This window comes from Puma concolor, chromosome C2 (genome assembly GCF_028749965.1).
Source record: "Puma concolor isolate L17-30 chromosome C2, mPumCon1.1.hap2, whole genome shotgun sequence".
NCBI classification, from domain to species: Eukaryota; Metazoa; Chordata; class Mammalia; order Carnivora; family Felidae; genus Puma; species Puma concolor.
Window position 1 is genome coordinate 147,669,721 of NC_141675.1, and position 22,356 is coordinate 147,692,076.

Sequence of the window (22,356 nt, forward strand, 5' to 3'; positions counted from 1 at the left end):
GGTTTGGGTTGGGCCCCATCCATACTTCATCAAGGGTCCCCGACAGGCTCTAAGGACCGGGAGTTGCTCCGGACCCCGCACCCGTTGGTGCATTCCTTCAGCCTCTGACGAGCGAACCAGCCTCACCTCGGGTGGCTTCGTCCTTCTCCTTCAGAGACGAGAGGCAGAGGGTCTCGACCGCCGGGCGGAAGGCGCTCCCCGCCGGGCCCTGGGCCGCTAGCTGCAGCATGACCGTGTTGAAGAGGCAGGCCATGCTCTGCGCGGGGCCCGCCAGCTGCTCGGCGCTGCAGGACTGGCTGTACAGCCTGAAGATGCTACTCCTCACAGCACGGTCCCCGAGAAGCTCTGCCACGACCACCGGCTGTGGCAAGATGTGGCTCTTCAGCCAGCCAAGGAGTCCCAAAGCCTCTGCCCTGCCGGGCGGGTGCTCGGCCACCGACCGCAGCACCCAGCCGACCGCCAGGGAGGCGGCGGCACATGTGAGGCCCGGGGCCTCGCTCTCAGGGGCAGCCCCGTCCACGGGGCCCCGAGCGCAGTCAGGGCCGGGGAACGCGGGCCCCCAGTGGGTCAGTATGGACCTCAAGAGGCCCTTGCACGTCTCCAAGGTGGACGCCTGCGGCTCAGGGTCGGCCGTCTCCTCCTCCTCCCCAGGCCTCCTCTTTCGGCCCCGCAGGCCTTTAGCTCGGGCTGGCACGGCGGGCTTGTTCTTATCCTTGCACATTTCTGTTGTACACGGAGAGGAAGGCAGTGAGACCGACGCCCCCGTCCCCATGCAGCTCCAGGTGGCGGGCGGGTGCTGCAAGGGCAGCCTACAGGCCCCGAGGGCTCGGCCCCAACAGGACACGTTCCTACGCCTGGAGCGCGGCAAGTGCTCCACGTGGGCCTGTGACGGTCCCCGCTGCTGTCACGATGAACCCGCTTCATCCTCACCACCGCCCCTCCCCCTCATGGTGAGCACCGGCCGTGGCAGAGCCAGAGCTCAAAGCCAGGCCTCCCCAGCAACCTCTGCAGGGCTACGAGGACGGGTGTGCCCTGTTCCTAAGCCCCGACAGCTTCGGAAATGCTGCTTAGAGAAGCAAACCGCTGGGTGCTCCGTGGGGAGCTGGGCACAGTCTGGGGAACGCCAGACAGTCGGGTCCCGACACTCACTCAGCAGCTCCTTGACTTGGTATTGCTCAATGGCTGCTCTCAGGTCGTCCTGGAGCTTGGCATCTCTCTCGATGAGGCTCCACTTATGCAGGAGGACGAGGACATCCTTGGTGGACAGCACTGTCTCGTTCACTGTGAAGCGGTTCATGTCCTTGAAGGCCTGCACGACGGTGGCCCGGTACCTCAGCACGGACTCGAGCGCCCCAAAGAAGCCAGTCAGCTGGGCGGGGGCCAAGGTCGGCCTGTCAGAAGCCAACGTCGCAGACTGAGCCCAAGCTGCCTCCTCGTCCCATAGCCCAGGACCCCAGGACGGGGGTGGCTGGGCAACGCCCAGAGGGTCAAATGGCCCACCCACCGCCGGAGTGTGCCTTTACAACACACAGGGAGCATGGAACCAGCACAACGAACAGGACAGAGCAAGCCACGGCAGGGGAGGCACAGTGGAGACTGGAGTCCGACCTCCATGCTGGAGGAACAGAAATCTCTGGGAAACCATGGCTGACCAGGGAGAGTGAGGTGGAGAGAGTGTGAGCGTCTGGGCACCAGCCACCTAACACAACACTGTGGGACAGTGGGCTCCCTGTGCCTCACGGCCTCTCAGACTCAGCCCCATCCGTGGTCCAACCCGACGATGGGCACCGGTAAGAAATACGTTCTGAACCCCAGGGAATTTAAAATACGATAGCACCTGCTCCACACGATTTTAGAATTATTTCAAATTGCCATCGGTTCTCAACGACCCCGAAATAAGAAACAGGTGTGTCGGCACTGACTTAACAACTTAATTCAAAACAACCTAAGACCAAATGCCCTGTCCTCTATCAAGAAAGTTTTCACTCTGAGATTATAATCCATTTGTGATCAATCTTCTGGTTCCAATTAGCACACCTCTGTTCCTAAGTCAGAACTCTGAGTGCACAGACTCTATTTTCTCTAAGACGGTGGGATCTGAGGAGAGTGTAGCTCTCTGAGGAAATCAGGAGGATTCTTCTAAGAGGTCATATGAAAATACTGAAATTTTCAAGAAGATTCTGGGATAAGTGAATCTGTGCAGGCTAAAGAAGGCAGAAGCAAGTCTGGGAACACACTTTCTTAAGGTGATGGAAAATATGTTCTTTCTACAAAATACACGAGTGCTTGAATCAAAATATCAAGGGAGTTGTTTGTCTGCTAAAAGCCATCTGGTATGACAGGTTTTAGGTGTTTAGAGTGTTAAGTTCTCGGCGTCTTGAAAGGAGCCTCATAAAGTTGAAGTAGAAAAGCAGAAACAGCTAAGAGGTTTCCTGACGTCACCCACAACTGACAGCAGCCGTGTGGCTCAGCCCTGTGAAGCTGTGACCAAGGGGACCGCTGAGCGGTGATGTCCACAGGTGACATGGTCACGCCTGGCGGGCAGGGGCTTACCTCAGGTGCTTTGTGAGCACAATGAGAACATACAGGAACTCGTTGACCAGGTGCAGGGCGAGCAGCTTCGGGGGCTCCTGGGACCCTGGCTTGGGAGGAGGCGGGCCCTCAGACTCCACTCCCTTGTCCCCTAGGTTGGTCACCCACAGTGTGTGCAGCAAGGAGATTATGTTGGACAGGAGCTGCGTCTCCAGAAACCTGAAACCAAATACGGAATGCTCACTGCCACGTCCTCTCCTCTCAGCGACCTCGGCTGGAGCAGGGGTGGGGGGCACCTCGGGACACACTTATGCCCGCAGTGGCAGCGCCTGGTGGTGGGTGGCAGGCTATCCCTTCTCGCAGCGATTCCTTCTGCTCACCCCCACCGCAGCCCCCAAAGTCACAGCATCCACGTGAAAACAGGGAGCCTGCCCTCCAAATGCTGCAACCCAGGGTGGGGCCCCGATTCTCCTTCCTAGTGGGCAACCACTAGACGGGACGGACTGTTCGGTACGTTTCCAGTCACCACTAAAGCCAGCAGTAAACTCCACGGTCTCCACCCCACCCTCTCCCCACTCGACACGCCGCTCACACATGAGGCGCTTACTTGCTCTCAAGGATGTGTAAAACCCACGTTAAAAGGCTATAGTCCCGTAGGATCTCATAGGCAGACTGGGCATCCTGGGCAGCGTTCTGTAGAATTTCCAGAATCCAAATCTGAAAACCCAAAATGAAGAGTTATTTCTCAGTAGGGAAACCGAACTTACTTGGTGAAAGGAACAACTTAACATAACGGTATGTCGTATCCATTTCCGGGCGCTGCCGCACAAGAGGCTGGCTCTGCCGCGTAAGAGTGGTGGCCGTGGCCGGCCAGAGGACACAGACATCCACAGCAAGTGCCAGGCACTGGGGCTGACCGCCCCTGCTAACCCATCATAAGGAACCAACCCACAGGCACAAAGACACGGCTCGGAAAGCACATGGCCCAGTGTGAGCCTGGCAGGGGATATGGACCCATTTCTAGTCCAAACAGCTGGCGGCCCATTTTGTCCCTTCAGTTTTAGCATCCGGAAGGGAGGACATAAGAATGCGGCCGCCCCTGGAGCTGTGAAGTGGGTATCTTCTCATTCTCCCTCGTCAGGAAAAATAACTATCATACCCAGACTCCAGTTTCTCCCAGCGTGTTTCTTGCTTCTGACTTGTTCCTATTTATACAGGTTTTATATCCGGTCAGACACAAAAGCTGACGGGGCTGGAAGTTAATCCAGATACTGAAAACTCTACCTACTTACTCCTTCCAGCCACCCAGGGCATTGAGTGGACGGACACACACACACATACACACACAAGCTCTCGGTTGAAGGGATTCCCTCCCTGGTTGCAAGACTGTCGGCTTCAACTCCCGACTCCTGTTTCCTAGCTGAGTTTCGAGAACCTACAGCTTCTGTGCATTTAGTGAAATACTGGTGGCTCAAGAAGGTCTCCGCAAAAGCACATCAGTCATTTACGGGGGTAATTTGTTGCTAGGCTTCGTAGCCAGCTCCAAAGGTTCATGATCACTGTTTTGGCTCTGCCCTCTGCACAGACCTCACCACCAGGTGAGGGCACGGGAGAGGAGCCACAAGGAACAGCATTTCAACAGGGAATGGCAGCAGCGAGTGCCAGCCTTTCCCCTCGTGGGAAGTCAGCTTAATGTCACATGAGTGGGTTGGTCACATCCAGGCTGGGATTAGAATTCACACGGGTCTGACTTCCAAATAAAAGCGTGAACAAAAGCACGGACCTTTCATTCTCAAACAGACCGCGGTGCCCGCCTACCTGTGCCTCGTCGTCACACAGGGGGCTGTTGAAGAAGGCCAGGATGGTGTGGAAGACCCCTCGCCGGGCGTAGAGCTCATAGCAGTGTTTGTCCCGCATCCCCTGCCGCAGGATCCCGAACACCCATTCCTGTTCCGTCTTTTGCTGTGACCCAGGAGAAACGGGAAACTACTGTTACACAAGTGAAAGACGGCTCTTCCGACCCCACTATTTTCAAGTGGTGGCAATGGAAGCAGCCATGGCAGCCAACAGTCTGTCTATTTCTGATTATGTGATCAGAATCCCTCAACACCCGATTCGGTTCCTTCAGATCAGAAGGAAAGGAGCGGGTCAAGTTCACACACTGCACTGTGTCCACTCGAGCAGGTGTCCTACAAAAGCACATTTAATGCTTAACCCGGCCAAGAAAATACGAGAACGCCACACAGCTTAGGCCTCAGAAGTTTTTTAAGGTGTGAGAAGCCACCTAAAACTTAACGCGTGGAGTGAAAAGCATTTCTACGAGCACGACCACGTGATCTTCCTGCTCCAACACAGCTCGCGCAGCCATGCCACCAACCGTGCCGAGCAAGGTGAGGAAGGACAGCAGTGGCTGCAAGTCCAAAAGAGGAGTCTTCTGGGGGCCCCCGGGGACTTGAGAAGCATTACCTCAAAGTCTGAGCTGAAGAAGAACTGGTAGAAGCCTGGAACCTTGTTCATATTCAAGTACTCGTGTGACAGCAGGAACCTGTTGATCTTCAGGTACATGTGTTCCTCTGAGGACAAAGACAGACAGTGGCTTCCAGCAGGCACCAGTGGGACCCTCGTGCTCTGCTGGAGTTGGGGAATGGGATCTGGGGGGGGCAGACATCAATCCCTTCCCCCAGGGGAGCTTTTGCATCCTTATCCAGGTTAGCAGCTCTCGAGAATCAGGCTGCAATAAGGCACCTTAGTTCTGTGCTGCGTGCAGACTTTTGCTCACGGTTCCGAGACCGCGAGCTGCCCCTCCCCAGCCAGCGGCCCACTGCGCAAGCTCCAACCAGCTGGTCTGCAGAGTGGAACCTGGTTACACAGATGGCTGACACCCAGCCCCGTCGGCCTCCAACTGAAGGTCACTGTCACAGCACAGGAGGCTCAGACACCCCCGGGGCACTTGGCTCTAGAACGCAACGAGGCCGATGGGGACAGATGCTTCCTCCCCCTCGATCGCCACCTCCAACCTGTCCAGACGCCTGGGTCCTCGGAGCCACCCCGTGCCCACTGCTGCTTATGCCCCTGACCCTGACATGAGATCTGAGAGGGTGCACTGGACAGAAGGCCAAGACCAACCACCATGGCCTCTGCTAAGATATTTTCTCGGAACAGTCTTTTTCTTTAGAGTCTACAAATGACCAATTACTTGCTTTCCTCCAGTAATTTCTAAGGAGAAGAAAAAATATACAGGAGTAAACGAACGCTAGATCTGAATTCTAACAGCTGAATTGACTACAGATGAATTGTGGGGCCTCAGACAAGCTATGTGACCATGGGGGCCTCAGGTGGGGGGCTGCTTCCCCATTTGAATATGACTGTGTCACTGGATGACCCAGACACGTCCCTTCTCACACGTGTGACGGACCACGCCTGCAGGACTGACGCCAACAAGTGGACGTGCTCAGTCTCGACATTTCAACCTCACCCCAACCTAGTCCTACCAGCAGTACCTGGTTTCAAAATCTGCAGGGCTGCTTTGGCAATGAAGAGAGTCAAGGTAAAGGTGAGTCTCATGTTCTGAGTTCGGATCCCATTCCGGACTACATCCAACAGGTAAAGTAGCTTAAAACCAGGAAAGAAGGGGAAAAAAAAAAAGAATTTTCAGAACAGCTGTGATCAGCCTCGACTCATGCAGCTTAAACCACAGCTTTGCCGGGTGGCCTGCTCCTCACATCCCGGGATGCACATAAAGGCAACGTCCCTGCTCACTGCCATCTTAAGAGTGCTTCTGCTGTCCCTTGAGGAGCCAGGCAGGTGCACACGGGCGGAGAGAACCCTGGCTTCACACCCCAACAACCCAGTCTGTTCCTGTCCCCCGCCACCTTGGGGCACACGCTTTTGAGCCTCAGTGCGTCCTGGGTAACAGCTGCCTCAGCCACAGCCCAGGCCAAAGAAACCAAACTGCTCTGCCCACCTCCGCACAAGAAGACTGTCGAAAGGGGAGAGCTTTCTCAATCTCCCCGGAGTTGAGAACCAGAGGCAACCCCCAGCATCATCACTCCCTGAAGGGGAACGGACCTCGGTTCCTTATCAGACAACACGCTTCTGTGTTACACAGAAGGCCTTCTACCGGATGCGGCGGAGAACCGGCTCCCTGAAGCGCACTCACCTGGGGCTGCTCTCGGAACCGTGCCCCCTCCAGCTGCGAGTAGTAGGCCGCCAGGACGTAATAGGCCGCAGCTCGCATCTGGGGGTCATAGCTGCTGAGGGCCGCGACGGTTAGGCCCAGAGAATTGGAGTCCAAAAATTTTCGACAATCTACCACAAATTCTATGGGAAATAAAATAGAGCATTAAATACACACAAACACACACACGATCACAATGCTTGTGCAACACGGACAATTAAATTTCCTTTTGTGTTCTGCCATCATCAGCAACAAGTGCTAGCTAGATACAAGAAATACAGGTCTCTCCAGCCCCCCTTAGCTTCTGCTGAAGTTGGACAAAAGCCTGTCTTCCCTTCTATGACAAGAAGCTATATTTTCAACTTCTAAAATGCTTATAAATCCCAATCAGGACTATTTCATTACTTCTCACAACATTCAACGAGCCAGAGAAGAACGGAGGTGCCATTCAGACCCGAGACATGAGATCCGAGCATGCTGGTGACCTGGGGGACACGATTGTGGGGCCAGCAGAGAAAACCAGCTCCCCGTTTCCACCTTGTTCAGTCTGCAGCATCTGAGTTCCTAGCTCCAAAGACCGCTAAGGAAAATACCAAAGGCAGGGAAGCTGGGAAAGTCAGCCAGTGCAAACCAGTCTAACCCGGCCCAACAATTCTATGAAGGATTAACTTATATGCATTCTGTAACCCTAGTCCTTCCTTTAAGCAAACCACGAAAATCTCATAGAAGAGAGGCTCACCACACTGAGCAAAAGTTAGAGTCTAAAGAGTTTGCTAGCTGATATCCATCTGTTAGATGTGAGGCCTTGTAAAAACCCATAATCAGGTCAGGAAATGTAACCAAGCAGGAAGGTCAGATATACAAGGGGACCCCAAGGACCACAACTTAAAGGGCTTGGTTACCAATAACAAAATTCAGGACGCTTTAAACCCTCTTTAACAAAGACCCAGGCCCTTTTACAACATAAATACTGTCATAAGTTAGAAGATAAAACCTGTGAAGAAAAACCATGGGACAGAGATGGGTCACCGTGTTTAAAAATGATGACGAAGGGTTTGGTCATGATCATCACCCATGCAGATGTTCTTTAGGCTGAGGCACTGGTGACGCAGTTAAATGAGGCACTAAATACAAACCAAGTGAAAAGAATACCCAGAAACCAAGTGAAATGTGCAATCTTGGAACATACTGTCTATTGATAAAAGATACACCACTAATGATGTTTTTAAAAAGCCAAGCTTTTTTTTTTCTTCTTTTCCCGAAGTGAGACTTTTAAAAGGGTAATTTTGGCAACTTAAAAACGTCAAGCATGGGGGCGCCTGGGTGGCGCAGTCGGTTAAGCGTCCGACTTCAGCCAGGTCACGATCTCGCGGTCCGTGAGTTCGAGCCCCGCGTCAGGCTCTGGCCTGATGGCTCAGAGCCTGGAGCCTGTTTCCGATTCTGTGTCTCCCTCTCTCTCTGCTCCTCCCCCGTTCATGCTCTGTCTCTCTCTGTCCCAAAAATAAATAAATGTTGGAAAAAAAAAAAATTTAAAAACGTCAAGCATGAACAGTAAGAGAGAAACTACCAATCAGCTACTCCTCTGTACTGTAATCCAAACAGCTACATGCATGGGCACGCGATGGTCCCCAATGAGTGGCTGCCCAAAGGTGCTGAAATCACTTTAAACCATAAAGCGTCCTTGTCCCTCGGAAGTAGCACAGCTCCTTGTAACTTCCACCAGCACTGCCCCCCACCCCCACTGCCGCCCCGCGAAGGGCAACCAATGGCTGCGTGGATGCTTCCACACGGCCCCCTTCCTCTTTCTCAATGTTTACGCCACCTCAAGGGAGAACCAGGATTTCCACTTCCAGCCGAAAGTGGCAGAAACCGGATTCCCCTGTCCACCTGAAGCAACTAAAAAACCAGACTGAACAAATAAAACAAGAATTTTCAAGACACTGGACATGAGGCGATAAAGGAGAGCAATCTCCAAGAGTGAAAATGAACAGGATGAACCTTCCAAGAGTCCCAGCTCGCAGCCTGGAGGCTTCTAGGCTGAAACTGGAGAGCTCGGAGTTGTGCAAGATGGAGCAGGAGGCCTGGGAGGCCAAGGTGGCCAGATGTCACAAGGGAGAGTCCCAGAGAAGAGAGTTCCACGGAGAGAGCACCAGGCTCTTTGGCCGAGTGCCCCGCCCCGGCAAGAGTGTACGAGGAAGCTACCGAGGCTGAGGACCAAAGACAACCCCAGGCTCACACCTGCCTGGACATGGGTCCTGTCCCACCAGCCAGGGTGAAACCCTCACATTCACCGGGAGAGGGCACACTGCTTAGCAGGGTGTTTCTTCAGTGGTGAGGTGAAGTCTGTCTGTCCTGGACTAAAATGCTGCTTTGGTCCTACCTAACAGAGATTCAAAGCAAGGCTGGAAGGATCAAATCATGTCTAAGCAGCTCAAATGTGTCCTAGAACAAAGCTCAAGAACATTCACAGGAATACGAACATATCCAGCAGCAGGGCACCTGAGCAGCTCAGTTGGTTAAGCATCTGATTCTTGATTTCAGCTCGGGTCAAGATCTCAGTTTATGAGTTTGAGCCCCACTTGGAATTCCTCTTTCCCTCTCTCTCTCTGTGCCTCCCCAGCTTCCGTGCATGTGTGTGTGCGTATTCTCAAAATAAATCAATAAACTTAAAAAAATAAAAAATATCCAGCACCAAATAAGGTAAAATTCATAGTGTCTGCTTTACACTAAAAAATTATCAGACATTCAAACAAGAAGGAATATAGCCCATTAGAAAAATCCACCATTTGAAGATGACTCAGATAGGACAAAGGTAACAGAACTAGAATTCTAGTGTAACTAATATAACTATATTCTACGTGTACAAGGAGCTAAAGACAATACTGAAAATGTTAACTAGACACATGGAAGCTATAAAAACCCAAACCAAGGTTCCAAAGATGAAAATTAAAATGTCAGAGATGAAAAATGCACTGAAGGAGATTATTAACAGATTAGACATTACAGAAAAAGAGATTAATGAACTCTAAGACAGCAACAGAAATGATCCAAATTGAAACACACAGAGAAAAAAAAATTTTAAACCAGGAACAGAACATCAGTGAGCTGTGGGATCATTTTCAAGTGGGCTAATACATGTGTAGTTGAAGTCCTGAAAAGTTGGAAGAAACAATGGCCAAAGTTTTTCCAAATTTGACAAGAACTATAAACCTACAGAGCCAAGCTCACTGAATACCCCAACTACAAGAAACATAAAGAAAGTCACAGGAAAGCACATAATTAAACTGCTTGAAACCAATAATATGAAAATCTTCGAAGCAGTCACACAACATATACAGAAACAAAAGTAGGAACGACGGCTGGTTGCTTGTTAGAAACAATGCAATCCAAAAATCAGGTGGCATCATCTTTCAAGTACGGTAAGAAAAAAAACCTGTCAGTCTAGAATTTTATACCCCATGAAAACCTTTTAAAAGTTAAGGTTTTTTTCCTATGAAAAACCTGAAAGAACTGATTAGCAGACATGAATGACCAGAATTCTTTTTGGAGAGACAGAGACAGACAGACAGACAGACAGACTGTGCAATCGGGGCAGGAGAGACAGAGAGAATCTTAAACAGGTCCCATGCTCATTGTAGAGAGAGCCCAATTCCACAATGTTGGGATCATGACCTAAGCTGAAAATCAAAGAGTCAGACACTCAACTGACTGAGTCATCCAGGTGCCCCTCTTTTTTATTAATTTTATTTACTGTGTGAGAGAGAGAAAGAGTACAAGCAGGGGAAGGGCAGAAAGAGAGGGAGAGAGAATCCCAAGCGGGCTCTGTGCTATCAGGGATTTAATTTCACAAACCATGAGATCATGACTTGACATGAGATTAAGAGTCAGACACCCAATTGACTGAGTCACCCAGGCACCCCTCAACTACAAGAGCTCTTTTTTTTAACTTTTTGTGAGGGGAGAGGGGCAGAAAGAGAGGGAGACACAAAATCTGAAGCAGTCTCCAGTATCAACACAGAGCCCGATGTGAGGCCTGAATTTACAGACTGCGAGATCATGACCTGAGCCGAAGTTGGACGCTTAACCTACTGAGCCACCCAGGTGCCCCTGAAACTACAAGAATTCTTAAAGGAAGTACTTCAGGCAGAAGGAAGGAGATAGGAATCTGAGTCTACACAGAGGAATGAAGAGAACCAGAAAGGGCAACTGTAAAATGGTAAATATAAGACATTGCGACAATCTGAAGCAAAAACTACAACATATTGTGGGTGTCACAGCACACAAGAGTAAAATGTATGGTAAGAACAGCACGGAAAACCAGGAGGGGCAGGGATGGATTAATACTGTTGTACGGTGTTTCTACTATCCACAGAGTGGTATATAATCCCACTTGAAAGTGAACTGCAATAAACTGAAGGGGAGTACTACACACCCTAAGGTAACACACACACACACACACACGTGCACTGTAGCTAAAAGCCAACAAAGAAAACAACACAGAATTGGACCAATAATCACACTAAATGTAAAGGGTGTACACATTCCAACTAAAAGGCAGAGATGGTCAGACTGGATTTCAAAAAGGCAGAGCCCAAATCCATGTGTCAATAGGAAACCACTTTTAATACCAACATGCAGATTACAAGTAAAAAGATGAAAAGAGAATAATGGGAAGCCTCTTGGGCTCCAAGAGTGTACAGACTAAATTTTATCATTTCTAACAAGTGACTAGTTTTGATGAGGAGGGAAAACTCAAAAAGCTTTAAAAAAAAACATCCAACTGTGGGATAGCATACTGTTTCGGGAAAGACGAGATGTGTTAAGATACAGCTACACACCTCCATAACCAACACACATAAATGGAATATGTTTGAGACCGAGAACAGTCTAAACATTTAATATCACGCTCACTAAAAACAGCTAGTACTCAGCTGGCTAGGGTATTTTTAGTAATCAGCGACATTCTCTAAGACAAATGGACTTTCCACGTGTCCATGAGGAAAAGTCAATTTCACGTCTGCCATCATCTGCTGTTTCAAGAAGTCCTGGCTTTGTAACATTTAAGGAAAAGAGCTGCCGTGGGGGTGCAGAAAGTATAATAGGCTATTAAAAAAAACGGTTATAAACACCACTCTCTGTTTCAGGGCCCTCGCAAACAGCAATTTGGCCTTGCGATAACAGATCTTCAGATGCTACCTGAAGATTAAAGATTCAACCAGGCTCAACCAGCATGGTTCTCAAGGATTAAAATAAAAAGCAGCCTCTCTTTTGTGGGCTTCAGTGGTGGTATTATGGAGCTTCCAGGCTCCACCTGACGCCTCCTTCTACACCACTTCCCTCCGGGGCAGCCTGGCAGGTGAGAGAGGAGTCCACGGGGCCTGTGTCCCCGTGGTCTGGTGACGAGGCTCAGAGAGCTGCACACCGGCCTCCCTGTTTGGCGGCACACGTGATTTAGGAGCTGAAGATCTCAGCCCAGTTCTGTTGAGGACAAGAATTCACTGTGGAAAAAGCATCTGTCACTGTCATTGCTAACAGCCCTGGCTGACCCTGTTTCTCAGCCAAGGACTCAAAGCAGGGAAGCAGTAAGGTTAAGAAAACAGGTTCCCCTTTACAGCAAAAGGCTGAACGGGAGAAGTGAGACTGTAGTTTCTCTGAAGTCTGGCAGTCACGCTTAAAAACCAATCACATGCCCAATTTAGGATCGCAAGACGTTAGCAACACTTGGACCCAGGTGTCACTGCAGGAAGTAACAACATTTTGTTGAGAGCTTTCTGTGCTACACACGGTATGAAGGACTCACGAGCATAATGTGGGGTAAATGGAGTTGAGACAAGAGAACACATAATGCATAAAGTTCAAATACAGGGCCCTGGCTCCTGTTGGGGAGGAAGGGATACTGACTAGGGAGAGCTGCCCACTATGTTCTGCTCCTTGATCCAGCTGGTGATTTCACCAAAACTCCCACCACACACATAGGATTTGTGGTCGTTTCTCTACATCACACTTCAATTAAAGTTCATTTAAAACATTCTTTGTGATGGGGCGCCGGGGTGGCTCAGTCGGTTAAGCATCCGACTTTGGCTCAGGTCAAGATCTCACAGTTTGTGGGTTTGAGCCCCACGTCGGGCTCTGTGCTGACAGCTCCGAGCCTGGAGCCTGCCTCGGATTCTGTGTCTCCCTCTCTCTCTCTCTCCACCCCTCCCCTGTTCGCGTGCTCTCTCTCTCAGATATAAATAAACATTAAAAAAAAAGTTAAAAAACAAAACAAAACATTCTTCATGCTTGCTTCACCAGAGCAAAAGCAAAGAGAAAAACACGTGTTAAAAAGAATATGAAAAACAGATTCATGATTTAATTCAACAACAATAAACCTAGCCTACATTGGCCATATGCTGTTCATAGATTTCTGTTCTGTTCAACTTACCATTTTACTGCTAGAAATTTCCCTACAAACTGGTATGCTTCCTTTTATCAGACGACAAAATTTATTTAAAACATTACGTTTCTACTTTTTGTTCTGGATGATTAGTATTCCTAAGTAAAATTTAATGACCTAATTTTTGTCTGTTTGTTTCTTTTAATATTTTCATTACTTTCATATCTCTATCCACCTCTATACTTTTCAAAATTTTCTGCTTTACTATGAATGACTTTAGTGTAACTGGTATTTTAAGCTACCACAAATCCTTTTTAGGGCAGGCATGTTTTGCAAATCTTCCTACCTGTATCATGCCAATAGAACATAAAATAGGCTGTGTTTGGAGATTTCCCTAACTTAAAAACCCACTTCCTAATTAGCTCTCTTCACAAAAGGCCTCCCAGACACTGTCCTCCCGACCTAAAAAGGGCAATCTTCAAGATTCCGAGAAAAACACTGTGTCCTATTTTTAGTACTTTTCTATTAGTGTTGTCCAAGCCTCTGCCTTCTGTCTCTTAAAAGCTCTATTAAGAGACCAAGCAACCAATTAAATGATTTGTTGTAATCCACTCAAGTTACCTCATATTTGCAGACTGTGGAAAATCTATTTTCACATTTGATGAGAAACAGACCTCACCAGTGCTGCCAGGGCAGAGGTGGGGGAAGGAGAGCTTCCGGGCCGCACGCTGGTCCATGTGCCTAGGTTAATCTGCTGCGAAGTCACTGGGATGGTTAAGATACCTGCTTGCCATTACGGCGATCTGCGGCGGACCTGAAATGCCTGGCTCTCCAGCAGATGAAATCTAGCTCAGCCACAGAACACCACGCCTCTGGAGGCCAGGGCACTACAGCAACCCCAGGGGCCACCAGTGGGAAAGCCCTGAGGAGACCCAGCCCTGTCATCCTGTTGTTAGGAAAGGCAGCACCAATCTGTTCACGCTGGAGCATAAAAAGACACCTTTAAATCTTTTTTTTTTTTTTTTATGTTTTTTTTTTTTTTTTTTTCCAACGTTTTTATTTATTTTTGGGACAGAGAGAGACAGAGCATGAACGGGGGAGGGGCAGAGAGAGAGGGAGACACAGAATCGGAAACAGGCTCCAGGCTCCGAGCCATCAGCCCAGAGCCCGACGCAGGGCTCGAACTCACGGACCACGAGATCGTGACCTGGCTGAAGTCGGACGCTTAACCGACTGCGCCACCCAGGCGCCCCTTATGTTTATTTTTTGAGAGAGAGAGAAAAACAGAGCGCAAACAGGGGAGGGGCAGAGAGAGAGAGGAAGACACAGAATCCGAAGCAGGCTCCAGGCTCTGAGCTGTCGGCATAGAGCCTGACACGGGGCTTGAACCCACGAACTGTGAGATCGCGACCTGAGCCGAAGTCACTTAACCAACTGAGCCACCCAGGCGCCCCATAAAAAGACAACTTCAAGCTGAAAAATGAAGAGAACGGCACGAATAAGGAGACATGGTCTCCTAGTGTACGTTAAGTTCAGCAGGAAGGAGCCTGGGGTCCCTGACGGCATCACGCCGGCCACGGCAAAGAGCAGAGACGTGGACTGTGTGCCTCTACCCGCACACCACGCCTGTCCCTGGGCGGCCGTCTGTGCAGGCCCAGCTAGAGTCATGACAGGTCTCAAAGAAGCAAGCTGGGCCCAGGAACGCATGCGAGGAACAGGTAACGTGTCCCCGCTAGGAACAATGGTGAGAGGTCGGGTGGGAAGGAGAGTTTCACCGCACACCCTTTGGCACCACCTGACTTTTGAACTGTGACTATGACATCTAATGGTAAAAATTACTTAAATTAGATGTATAATTCTGGGACGATGGAGTTGATGATATTTTCTCTACTTTTACTAGTAAGTACAACTCAAATATACTGGACAGATGTTAAGATGACTCTAAAAGGTGGAAAGGAAGCTGACCAGCTGGGGGACCTCAGGTGAGTTCCCTGTGTTTTCTTTCTGCTTCTGGTGTCCCAGACTTCGAGCTGAAGAAGCCAGCAACTCCAAAAATCAATAGGCACAGACAATACCTGAACAAAAGCCTACTCTTTCTAGTCTCTAGACAAAAGACTAGAAAAGAAACAGCCTAGCCCGACAGAAAACTCAGGTAATAAATAACTGCTCTGCTTTAGCCAAACACCTCACAGAAAGCCTCGGGGCTGGCGCCCACCCACGCCAGTGAAGGCAAGTGCAGAGCCCGGCCTTCAGCCTGCCAGGCTGTGACACAGAGCCCCAAGTACCCTGCCGGATTGGCGTCTGTCAGAGGAGGCCTAGATGGAAGTAGGGGGAGGGAGGCAGTAACCAGAGGCCCCTCCTGCCCCCTACTGGGCATCAGAGGCTTGTCAGGGGGAGGCCCAGTGAAGTATCCCTTCCTCCCCAACAGGAGCCAGGGCCCTGTATTTGAACTTTATGCATTATGTGTTCTCTTGTCTCTAGCCTCTCCAGCCAGGAATACCAATACAAGTGTGATCCATAAATAGGAAAACCGCTAAATTGGACTTGGCCAGAACAAAAAACTTTGGCTCTGTCAAAGACTTTGTGAAGAGGATGAAAAGGTAAGCTACGGATTGGGAGAAAATATTTGTAAACCGCATATGCAATGAAGGATGAGTATCTAGAATATATAAAGAACCCTCAAAACTCAACAGTAAAAAAAAAAAAAAAAAAAAAAATCCTATTAGAAAATGGGCAAAAGAGGGGCACCTGCGTGACTCAGTCAGTTAAGCATCTGACTTTGGCTTAGGTCATGATCTCGCGTTCTGTGAGTTCAAGCCCCGCGTCGGGCTCTGTGCTGACAGTTCAGAGCCTGGAGCCTGCTTCGGATTCTGTGTCTTCCTCTCTCTCTGCCCCTCCCCTGCTCATGCTCTGTCTCTCTCTCTGTCTCAAAAATAAATAAAAACATTAAAAAAAATTTTTTTTAAAGAAAGAAAATGAGCAAAAGACATGACCTGACATTTCAACAAAGAGGATGTACAGATGGCAAATGAACCACAAGACGCCGGACATCATCAGCCACTAGGAAAATGCACATTAAAACCACAATGGAATATGATACGCTTGTCGCTGATGAAATGTCCCAAACCAACAGAGCTGCCTGACCTGGGAATCAGACCCGTCCGCCCTAGTGGGTACGTGTGCGTATGTCTGCGTTCTGCCTCCTCCCTCCCGTTCACTCATGAAGACTCCCACCCTCAGGCTACTAGACACAAAATACAATTTCAAAAATATACTTAAGCCAAGAAAAAGCCGACCTTGGCAGGCTCTCACTCATTCTCAAGGATAAAATCTGGTGGTACTGGATCACTACCTAGTGAGAATTCAGAAAAGCCTCTTGCTACAGAGTTAGAAAAAGATCAAGCGTGAAGGGATGCTCCCAAATTTTAAAATTATAATTTTTTTTTCAAATCACTATATTCAAAACATTCACTGTTACTTTCCTGAAAAGGTGAGAAGGCAGATGAGGATCCTCCTGGGATTAATTACAATCCTCAATTATCACGGTGGGGACTACCATGAGAGACCCGCTCCTCCGGGGGCACCTGGGTGGCTCAGTAGATTGAGTGTCCGACTTCAGCTCAGGCCATGATCTCATAATTCGTGAGTTCCAGCCCTGCATCGGGATCTGTGCTGATGGCTCAGAGCCTGGATCCTGCTTGGGATTCTGTGTCTCCCGCTCTCTCTGCCCCTCCCCCGCTCATGCTCACTCGCTCTCTCGCTCTCAAAAATAAATAAACATTAAAAAAAATTTTTGTTTAGAAAAGAAGCCCGCTCCTCCAGCTGCGCACCAGAGAAGGCTGCAGTTACCTGGCCTGGTCAATTCACTGAAGAGATGCAGGAGAAAGCAGGGGTCATAAAGGCCATCTAGATCCACTGTGCTCCTGTCTTTGAAGATCAGTTCCTGTCCATCCTGAAATAGCCCGAAACAAAAAAATGCGTGGTTTGGCCTCTTAAACGTAATAACATGTGAATGCTCACCCACTGTATCTAGAGTTCCAATTATTGTGAATATTCAAAAGCATAAAATAAAATGGCTCCGTAAAAAACTGCTTCTGCATGAAATGGATATCGTTGGCTCTGCTTCAAGTTAGCCTTTCTTACGGGGGAAGTTACAAATGAAATACGCACAGCCAGTGCTCAGAACTGTCGAAGCTGAGTAACGGGCCAATGGGGGTCCTGTCTTGGTAGCTTTGCATACAGTTGGGATTTTACTTAACTTGATGTTAACAAACCCTAAGAGAAACAGCACTGGCATGTCACAGGATGTACAGGGTGCCAAAGTAGAGGGTGCAAACAGAACCCTCAAAGGAGCAAGCACAACGGCACTCACAGCTGCCAGGCAAGCACAACGGCACCCATGGCTGCCGGGAGCGTTCCCCAACAGCTCTGCCCTGGGGCCCCCCTGCACCTCAGGGGGCAGCAGCCTCCGGTTCTGGGGGAAGTGGAGGATGGTCTTCATCATCCGGTCCCGATCCAGCAGGCGGAGGATGTCCCCGACGCTCGGCTGCTGCCACAGCGACTTGCCCAGACTCCGGCACGTCTTGTGATGCTCCACAGCCACTGGGCCCCACAGCAGCACTCTGGAGCGGCACAAGGGAGAGCACACTGGTCACAGGGCCCCACGGGAGCAGAATCGATGCTGATGACAATGACCGTCATGGGTAGCTTGGTCAAGCAGCCAGCACACTCCAGGCATTGTCCGGAGCATGTATCATTTCATTTCCATCATGACACAGGGGGAAGCGGGGTGGTGGAGATGCCAGCAATGAAGAGGGCGTTGGGGCGGGGGGGGGAGACAATGACACCTGTATGGAGCTTATGATGTGCCACTTACTCTAAACCCCCCACACCCATTAATTCGCTTATCTGTGTAACAACCCCATAAGGTAGGTACTGTTGCTACTCCCATTTTGCAAACGGGGGAAGAGACACCAAGAGGGTTAAGAAAGTTGCTCAGCTAGTCAATTGCCCAGCGGGTTAGTGGCACAGCTGGAAGGCAAAACTGGGGGGGTCTGGCTCGAGTCCGTCCTGGGTCACAGCAGCAGAATCCTGGCTGCCTGATGACGCTATACCGATTCAAACCCTCTCCTGTTCACAGGTGGCCGCGAGTAGAGCAGGTCTGCACGAACAGCCTTCTGGCCGTCCCTGCCTCGAGTCTTTTATATAAACACCTCGACCTTTTATGCCACCAACACCCATTACAGCTGCCCCCAAGAAACCACCTCGCCTTCCTCCTCCCTCCCTCCCCACTACCTCCTCCCCACCTCCCCACTGCTAGAGGATGCTCCCTGAAAGTCCAGCTCAGAGGAGGGCCATGTCTCTGTCCCAAAATGTCTATCAGCTATCTCATTGCCTGGATGGAAATATTATTTGTCTGATATTTAAAACCCTTACCAACCAGCCTGTCTAGCTTTCCCACCACCTTGTCCCTACACATATCCTGTGATGCACAGAAGCTGACCTCACCGTGCCCAGTAATGTATGACTTTCCCGACTCACAGCCATTGAGACACTGTTCCCTCCACATAGTGTCCCCAGGCTCCACCACCAACTTCAGCTCTATCAAATCCCTCCAATGCCAACCCTGTCATGAAGCATTCCCTGGTTCCCCTAGGGAGAGGGTGGCCTCACGTGCCATAACCGCTGGCCTTCACCACCAAAGGCCAATCAAAAGGAGTTACACTTACAACAATCTGACCCCCTCAACAGACAGCAAGACTGTGTCTTATTCCTCTAGGTATTCTCAACAGCGCTGACCCAGCACCCAGCCCTGGCAAGGGCTCAATGAACCTATCTTTGAATTCTCGATACACACTCATTTCTGTGCAGATCAACGACAGTCATTCAAGTTAAAAAATAAATAGTCTGGGGCACCTGGGTGACTTCATTGGTTGAGTGTCTTGACTCTTTATTTTGGCTCAGGTCTTGTTCTCATGGTCCCTCGTGAGTTTGAGCCCTAAGTCGGGCTCTGCAGTGACAGTGCGCAGCCTGCTTGGGATTCTCTCTCTCCCTCTGCCTCTCCCCTGTTCATGTTCTTTCTCTCTCTCTCAAAATATAAACAAACATTTAACACATAAATAAATAACCTTCTTTGCGAGGCTGTTCCCTGGTGAGTAAACAGGCAAGCAGCTAACAGACTGGATACGCATGTCGAACGGGCACCATTTACTGGCATGAGATCCGTCCGCTGAACGTCCACAGGGCTCCTATGTGGCTCCCTAGCTCGGGCCTGCTCCTCCAGGGATGGATGTGACATTCACATTGGCTCTGAGGAGACTCTTCTGTTACTTCGCTGCACAGAGTTGTGTGAGCACCACCTCCCCTCTCCTGGGCTGAGAGCCGGCTGCTCCCATAACCAGCTCTAACCCGTCCTCCTTGGGCAGCCCATTCAACTTCCTTCACTCTTGCAGACAGAAGGTGTTCTGAGGCCCAAGTGAGACTAAAACGGCTCTTTCTTCCCTTTGCCCTCCTCTCCCTTACATACACGAGGACCATTTATTTATTCCAGAAAGGGTACAGCTGATGCGGCACCAATTCCAAAGCATTGGAAAGGCCAGTTCATTAGGGAAAGGAAAAGAATGTTTATTCATGACCTGGGCATTCTTAAGAGATAGAAACGGGTTTTTTTTGTTTTTGTTTTTCCTCCTGTGGGGGTTGGGTGGCTTCTCAGCTAATACTGCTTTTATCTTTAAATCAAAAAGGAGCGGGGGGGGGGGGGGTGCAGCGGGGGAGGGCACCTGGGTGGCTCAGTCGGTTGAGTCTAACTTTGGCTCAGGTCATGATCTCGAGGTTCATAGGTTCGAGCCCTGTGTCAGGCTTTGTGCTGACAGCTCAGAGCGTGGAGGCTGCTTCGGATTTTGTGTCTCCCCCCTCTCTGCCCCTCCCCTGATCGCCCTCTATCTCCCTCTGTCTTTCAAAAGAGAATAAATATATATATGTATATATATACATATATATATATATATATATATATATAAAGTATGCCATGGAATACTTTAATTTTTTTTTTTTTTTCAACGTTTATTTATTTTTGGGACAGAGAGAGACAGAGCATGAACGGGGGAGGGGCAGAGAGAGAGGGAGACACAGAATCGGAAACAGGCTCCAGGCTCTGAGCCATCAGCCCAGAGCCCGACGCGGGGCTCGAACTCACGGACCGCGAGATCGTGACCTGGCTGAAGTCAGACGCTTAACCGACTGCGCCACCCAGGCGCCCCTGCCATGGAATACTTTAAAAAAAAGTATTCCACCATGAAAATTATCTTTTTCTCCCTTCCGCAGAGTTCCTCCCGAACTATTTATCTTGGCCCAGTTCACTCGCTTCCTGCCTTAACACACCAGGCTCTTCTTCATGTACGTACTGGGCAGATGTTAGGGAGCGGGCCCTAAATGGTAAGGAGAAAAGACTATGCGAGGGCAGCACAAAGAATCTAAGATGCCTTCCATGAGCAGCTCATTGGACAAAAGTCCCCTGTTAACCTTGACCCTGGGGGGGGCATGGCCCTCAGGGGAAGGCACCAATCTTGGCCCCTCAGGCCAAAGCTGTGCCACCCAAGGACGCAGCCCCTGGGGACTCGGGAGGGACAGAGAGGCAGACACAGAATGAGACAAACACACAGGGACAGAGACAAGTCCAGAGATAGACCAGCACCCGTGTGCACCAAGAGACACGAGAGAGAGTGGATTAACATCCAGTCAGCCCCCCACTCCTCTCCCCAGCAGCGCCTTGTCAAAGTCACTCCTATCTGAAGTAAAGCGTGAGAAAAATCAGCCAAACTAGACACTCCAGCTCGAAGTGAGTTTGGGGGCAGGTCTGTGACAGTCAGGAGGGTGGCCCCGCCAATGCAGCCCTGCCAACAGGTGAACCTTGGAGCATGAGGCCAAGTTTTCATGAGAACCGGAGTGTGTTAGGGGAGCCCCATCCATCCCACCCTTCCCCCGAGAATCAAAAACGTATGAGGGGCGCCTGGGTGGCTCAGTCAGATGAGCATCCAACTTCAGCTTAGGTCATGAGCTCACGGTTCATGGGTTCAAGCCCCGCGTCGGGCTCTGTGCTGACAGCTCAGAGCCTGGAGCCTGCTTTGGATTCTGTGTCCCCCCCTCTCTCCGCCCCACCCCTGCTTGTGCTGGGTCTCTCTCTGTCTTTCAAAAAATATGAATAAACATAAAAAAAAAAAAAAAAAAAACAACACATGAGAGAAGATCCGCGGAGCCTGCTGTGCGCAACGAGCCCCAGTTTTGGGGTGGCCCCTTCAAAGACTGCTGCTCACACCCCCAGGCCCAATGCTCACCTGAAGTTCACAAGGCTGAGGTCGTTCTGTTCATACGCCCGGAGGAGAAGCAGAATCTTCTGGTCTAGAAGTCAAATCAAAGTCCATTTAGAAAACTGAAACCCTCACATGCTCCTCCCACTTTAGAACACTGCCTGGTCCCCATGCACTCCCTGCTCATATGGCCTGGCGCCCTCATTCTCCCTGGTTATACCACCTGTCCTGTCCCCTCACACTCCCTGGTCACATGGCCTGGTCCCCACACACTCTGGTCACACCGCCTGGTCTCCTCTCACTCCCTGGTCATTCCACCTGGTCTCCTCACAATCCCTGGTCACCTCACACTCCTTGTCACATGGCCCAGTCCCCACACACTCCCTGGTCATATCGCCTGCCTGGTCCCCTCACACACTCCCTACCTGGTCCCACACACCGCACGATCATATCGCCCGGTCCCCACACACTCTCTGGCCATACCACCCACTCCTCACACCCTTACCCAGGACACTGAGAGTGGCGCCATAGGCCCCAAGGAGCACTGAAAAGTGACTGCTTTCACAGACAGAGGGACACAGCTTTACCACCACTGACATCAGATCCACCAGCGCTTCTGGAAGAAAAGAACACTGAAATGCACAACAGTGCGGGGGGATGTGCACACAGAATAAAAGCAGAGGAGGAAGCATTTCAGGGAACATTTAAATGATTCAAATATCCTTCTCTGAACAATACTGGTCTTTGGACTGTGCCTCGATCATCTTTTGCTTTTTTTTAAGATACAAAAACACGTCTTCACAATGGTCTCTCTTCCCAGGTCTTTGACAAGCCTCCATCACCCTCTTCACTCCCCATCCCACCAAAGATTTTAAAACCTAAGCACTTTCCTCCATGGTTACATTAGCAAAATCTCTAACACATCCCTACTCCTGCCTAACTAAAGGGTGGGCCTTTCTGCTTTT

At 50.0% G+C, this 22,356-nt stretch overlaps 1 protein-coding gene and 1 long non-coding RNA gene across 4 annotated transcripts in view; one reads left to right on the plus strand and one right to left on the minus strand.

The window, feature by feature from the left end:
* URB1 (URB1 ribosome biogenesis factor) overlaps window positions 1-22,356 on the minus strand; it is an 82,173-nt gene that overhangs the window by 10,452 nt on the left and 49,365 nt on the right. For all 3 annotated transcript variants that reach the window (XR_015240418.1, XM_086675853.1, XM_086675852.1), the window contains exons 27-38: window positions 21,897-22,007; window positions 21,419-21,482; window positions 17,536-17,707; window positions 16,935-17,037; window positions 6,692-6,852; window positions 6,033-6,144; window positions 4,999-5,105; window positions 4,351-4,494; window positions 3,140-3,249; window positions 2,554-2,751; window positions 1,150-1,391; window positions 127-723 (exon numbers count right to left, since the gene is read on the minus strand). Coding sequence is in view for 2 of the 3 variants with exons in the window: in XM_086675853.1 (XP_086531979.1) it covers window positions 127-723; window positions 1,150-1,391; window positions 2,554-2,751; window positions 3,140-3,249; window positions 4,351-4,494; window positions 4,999-5,105; window positions 6,033-6,144; window positions 6,692-6,852; window positions 16,935-17,037; window positions 17,536-17,707; window positions 21,419-21,482; window positions 21,897-22,007 (2,121 nt within the window). In the remaining variant the exon portion in view is untranslated. The remainder of the gene's footprint in view (window positions 1-126; window positions 724-1,149; window positions 1,392-2,553; window positions 2,752-3,139; window positions 3,250-4,350; window positions 4,495-4,998; window positions 5,106-6,032; window positions 6,145-6,691; window positions 6,853-16,934; window positions 17,038-17,535; window positions 17,708-21,418; window positions 21,483-21,896; window positions 22,008-22,356) is intronic.
* Window positions 14,850-16,489, plus strand: LOC147577588 (uncharacterized). Its single transcript, XR_015240419.1, has 3 exons — window positions 14,850-15,067; window positions 15,567-15,685; window positions 16,054-16,489. It is a non-coding gene; the product is annotated as an uncharacterized LOC147577588 (long non-coding RNA).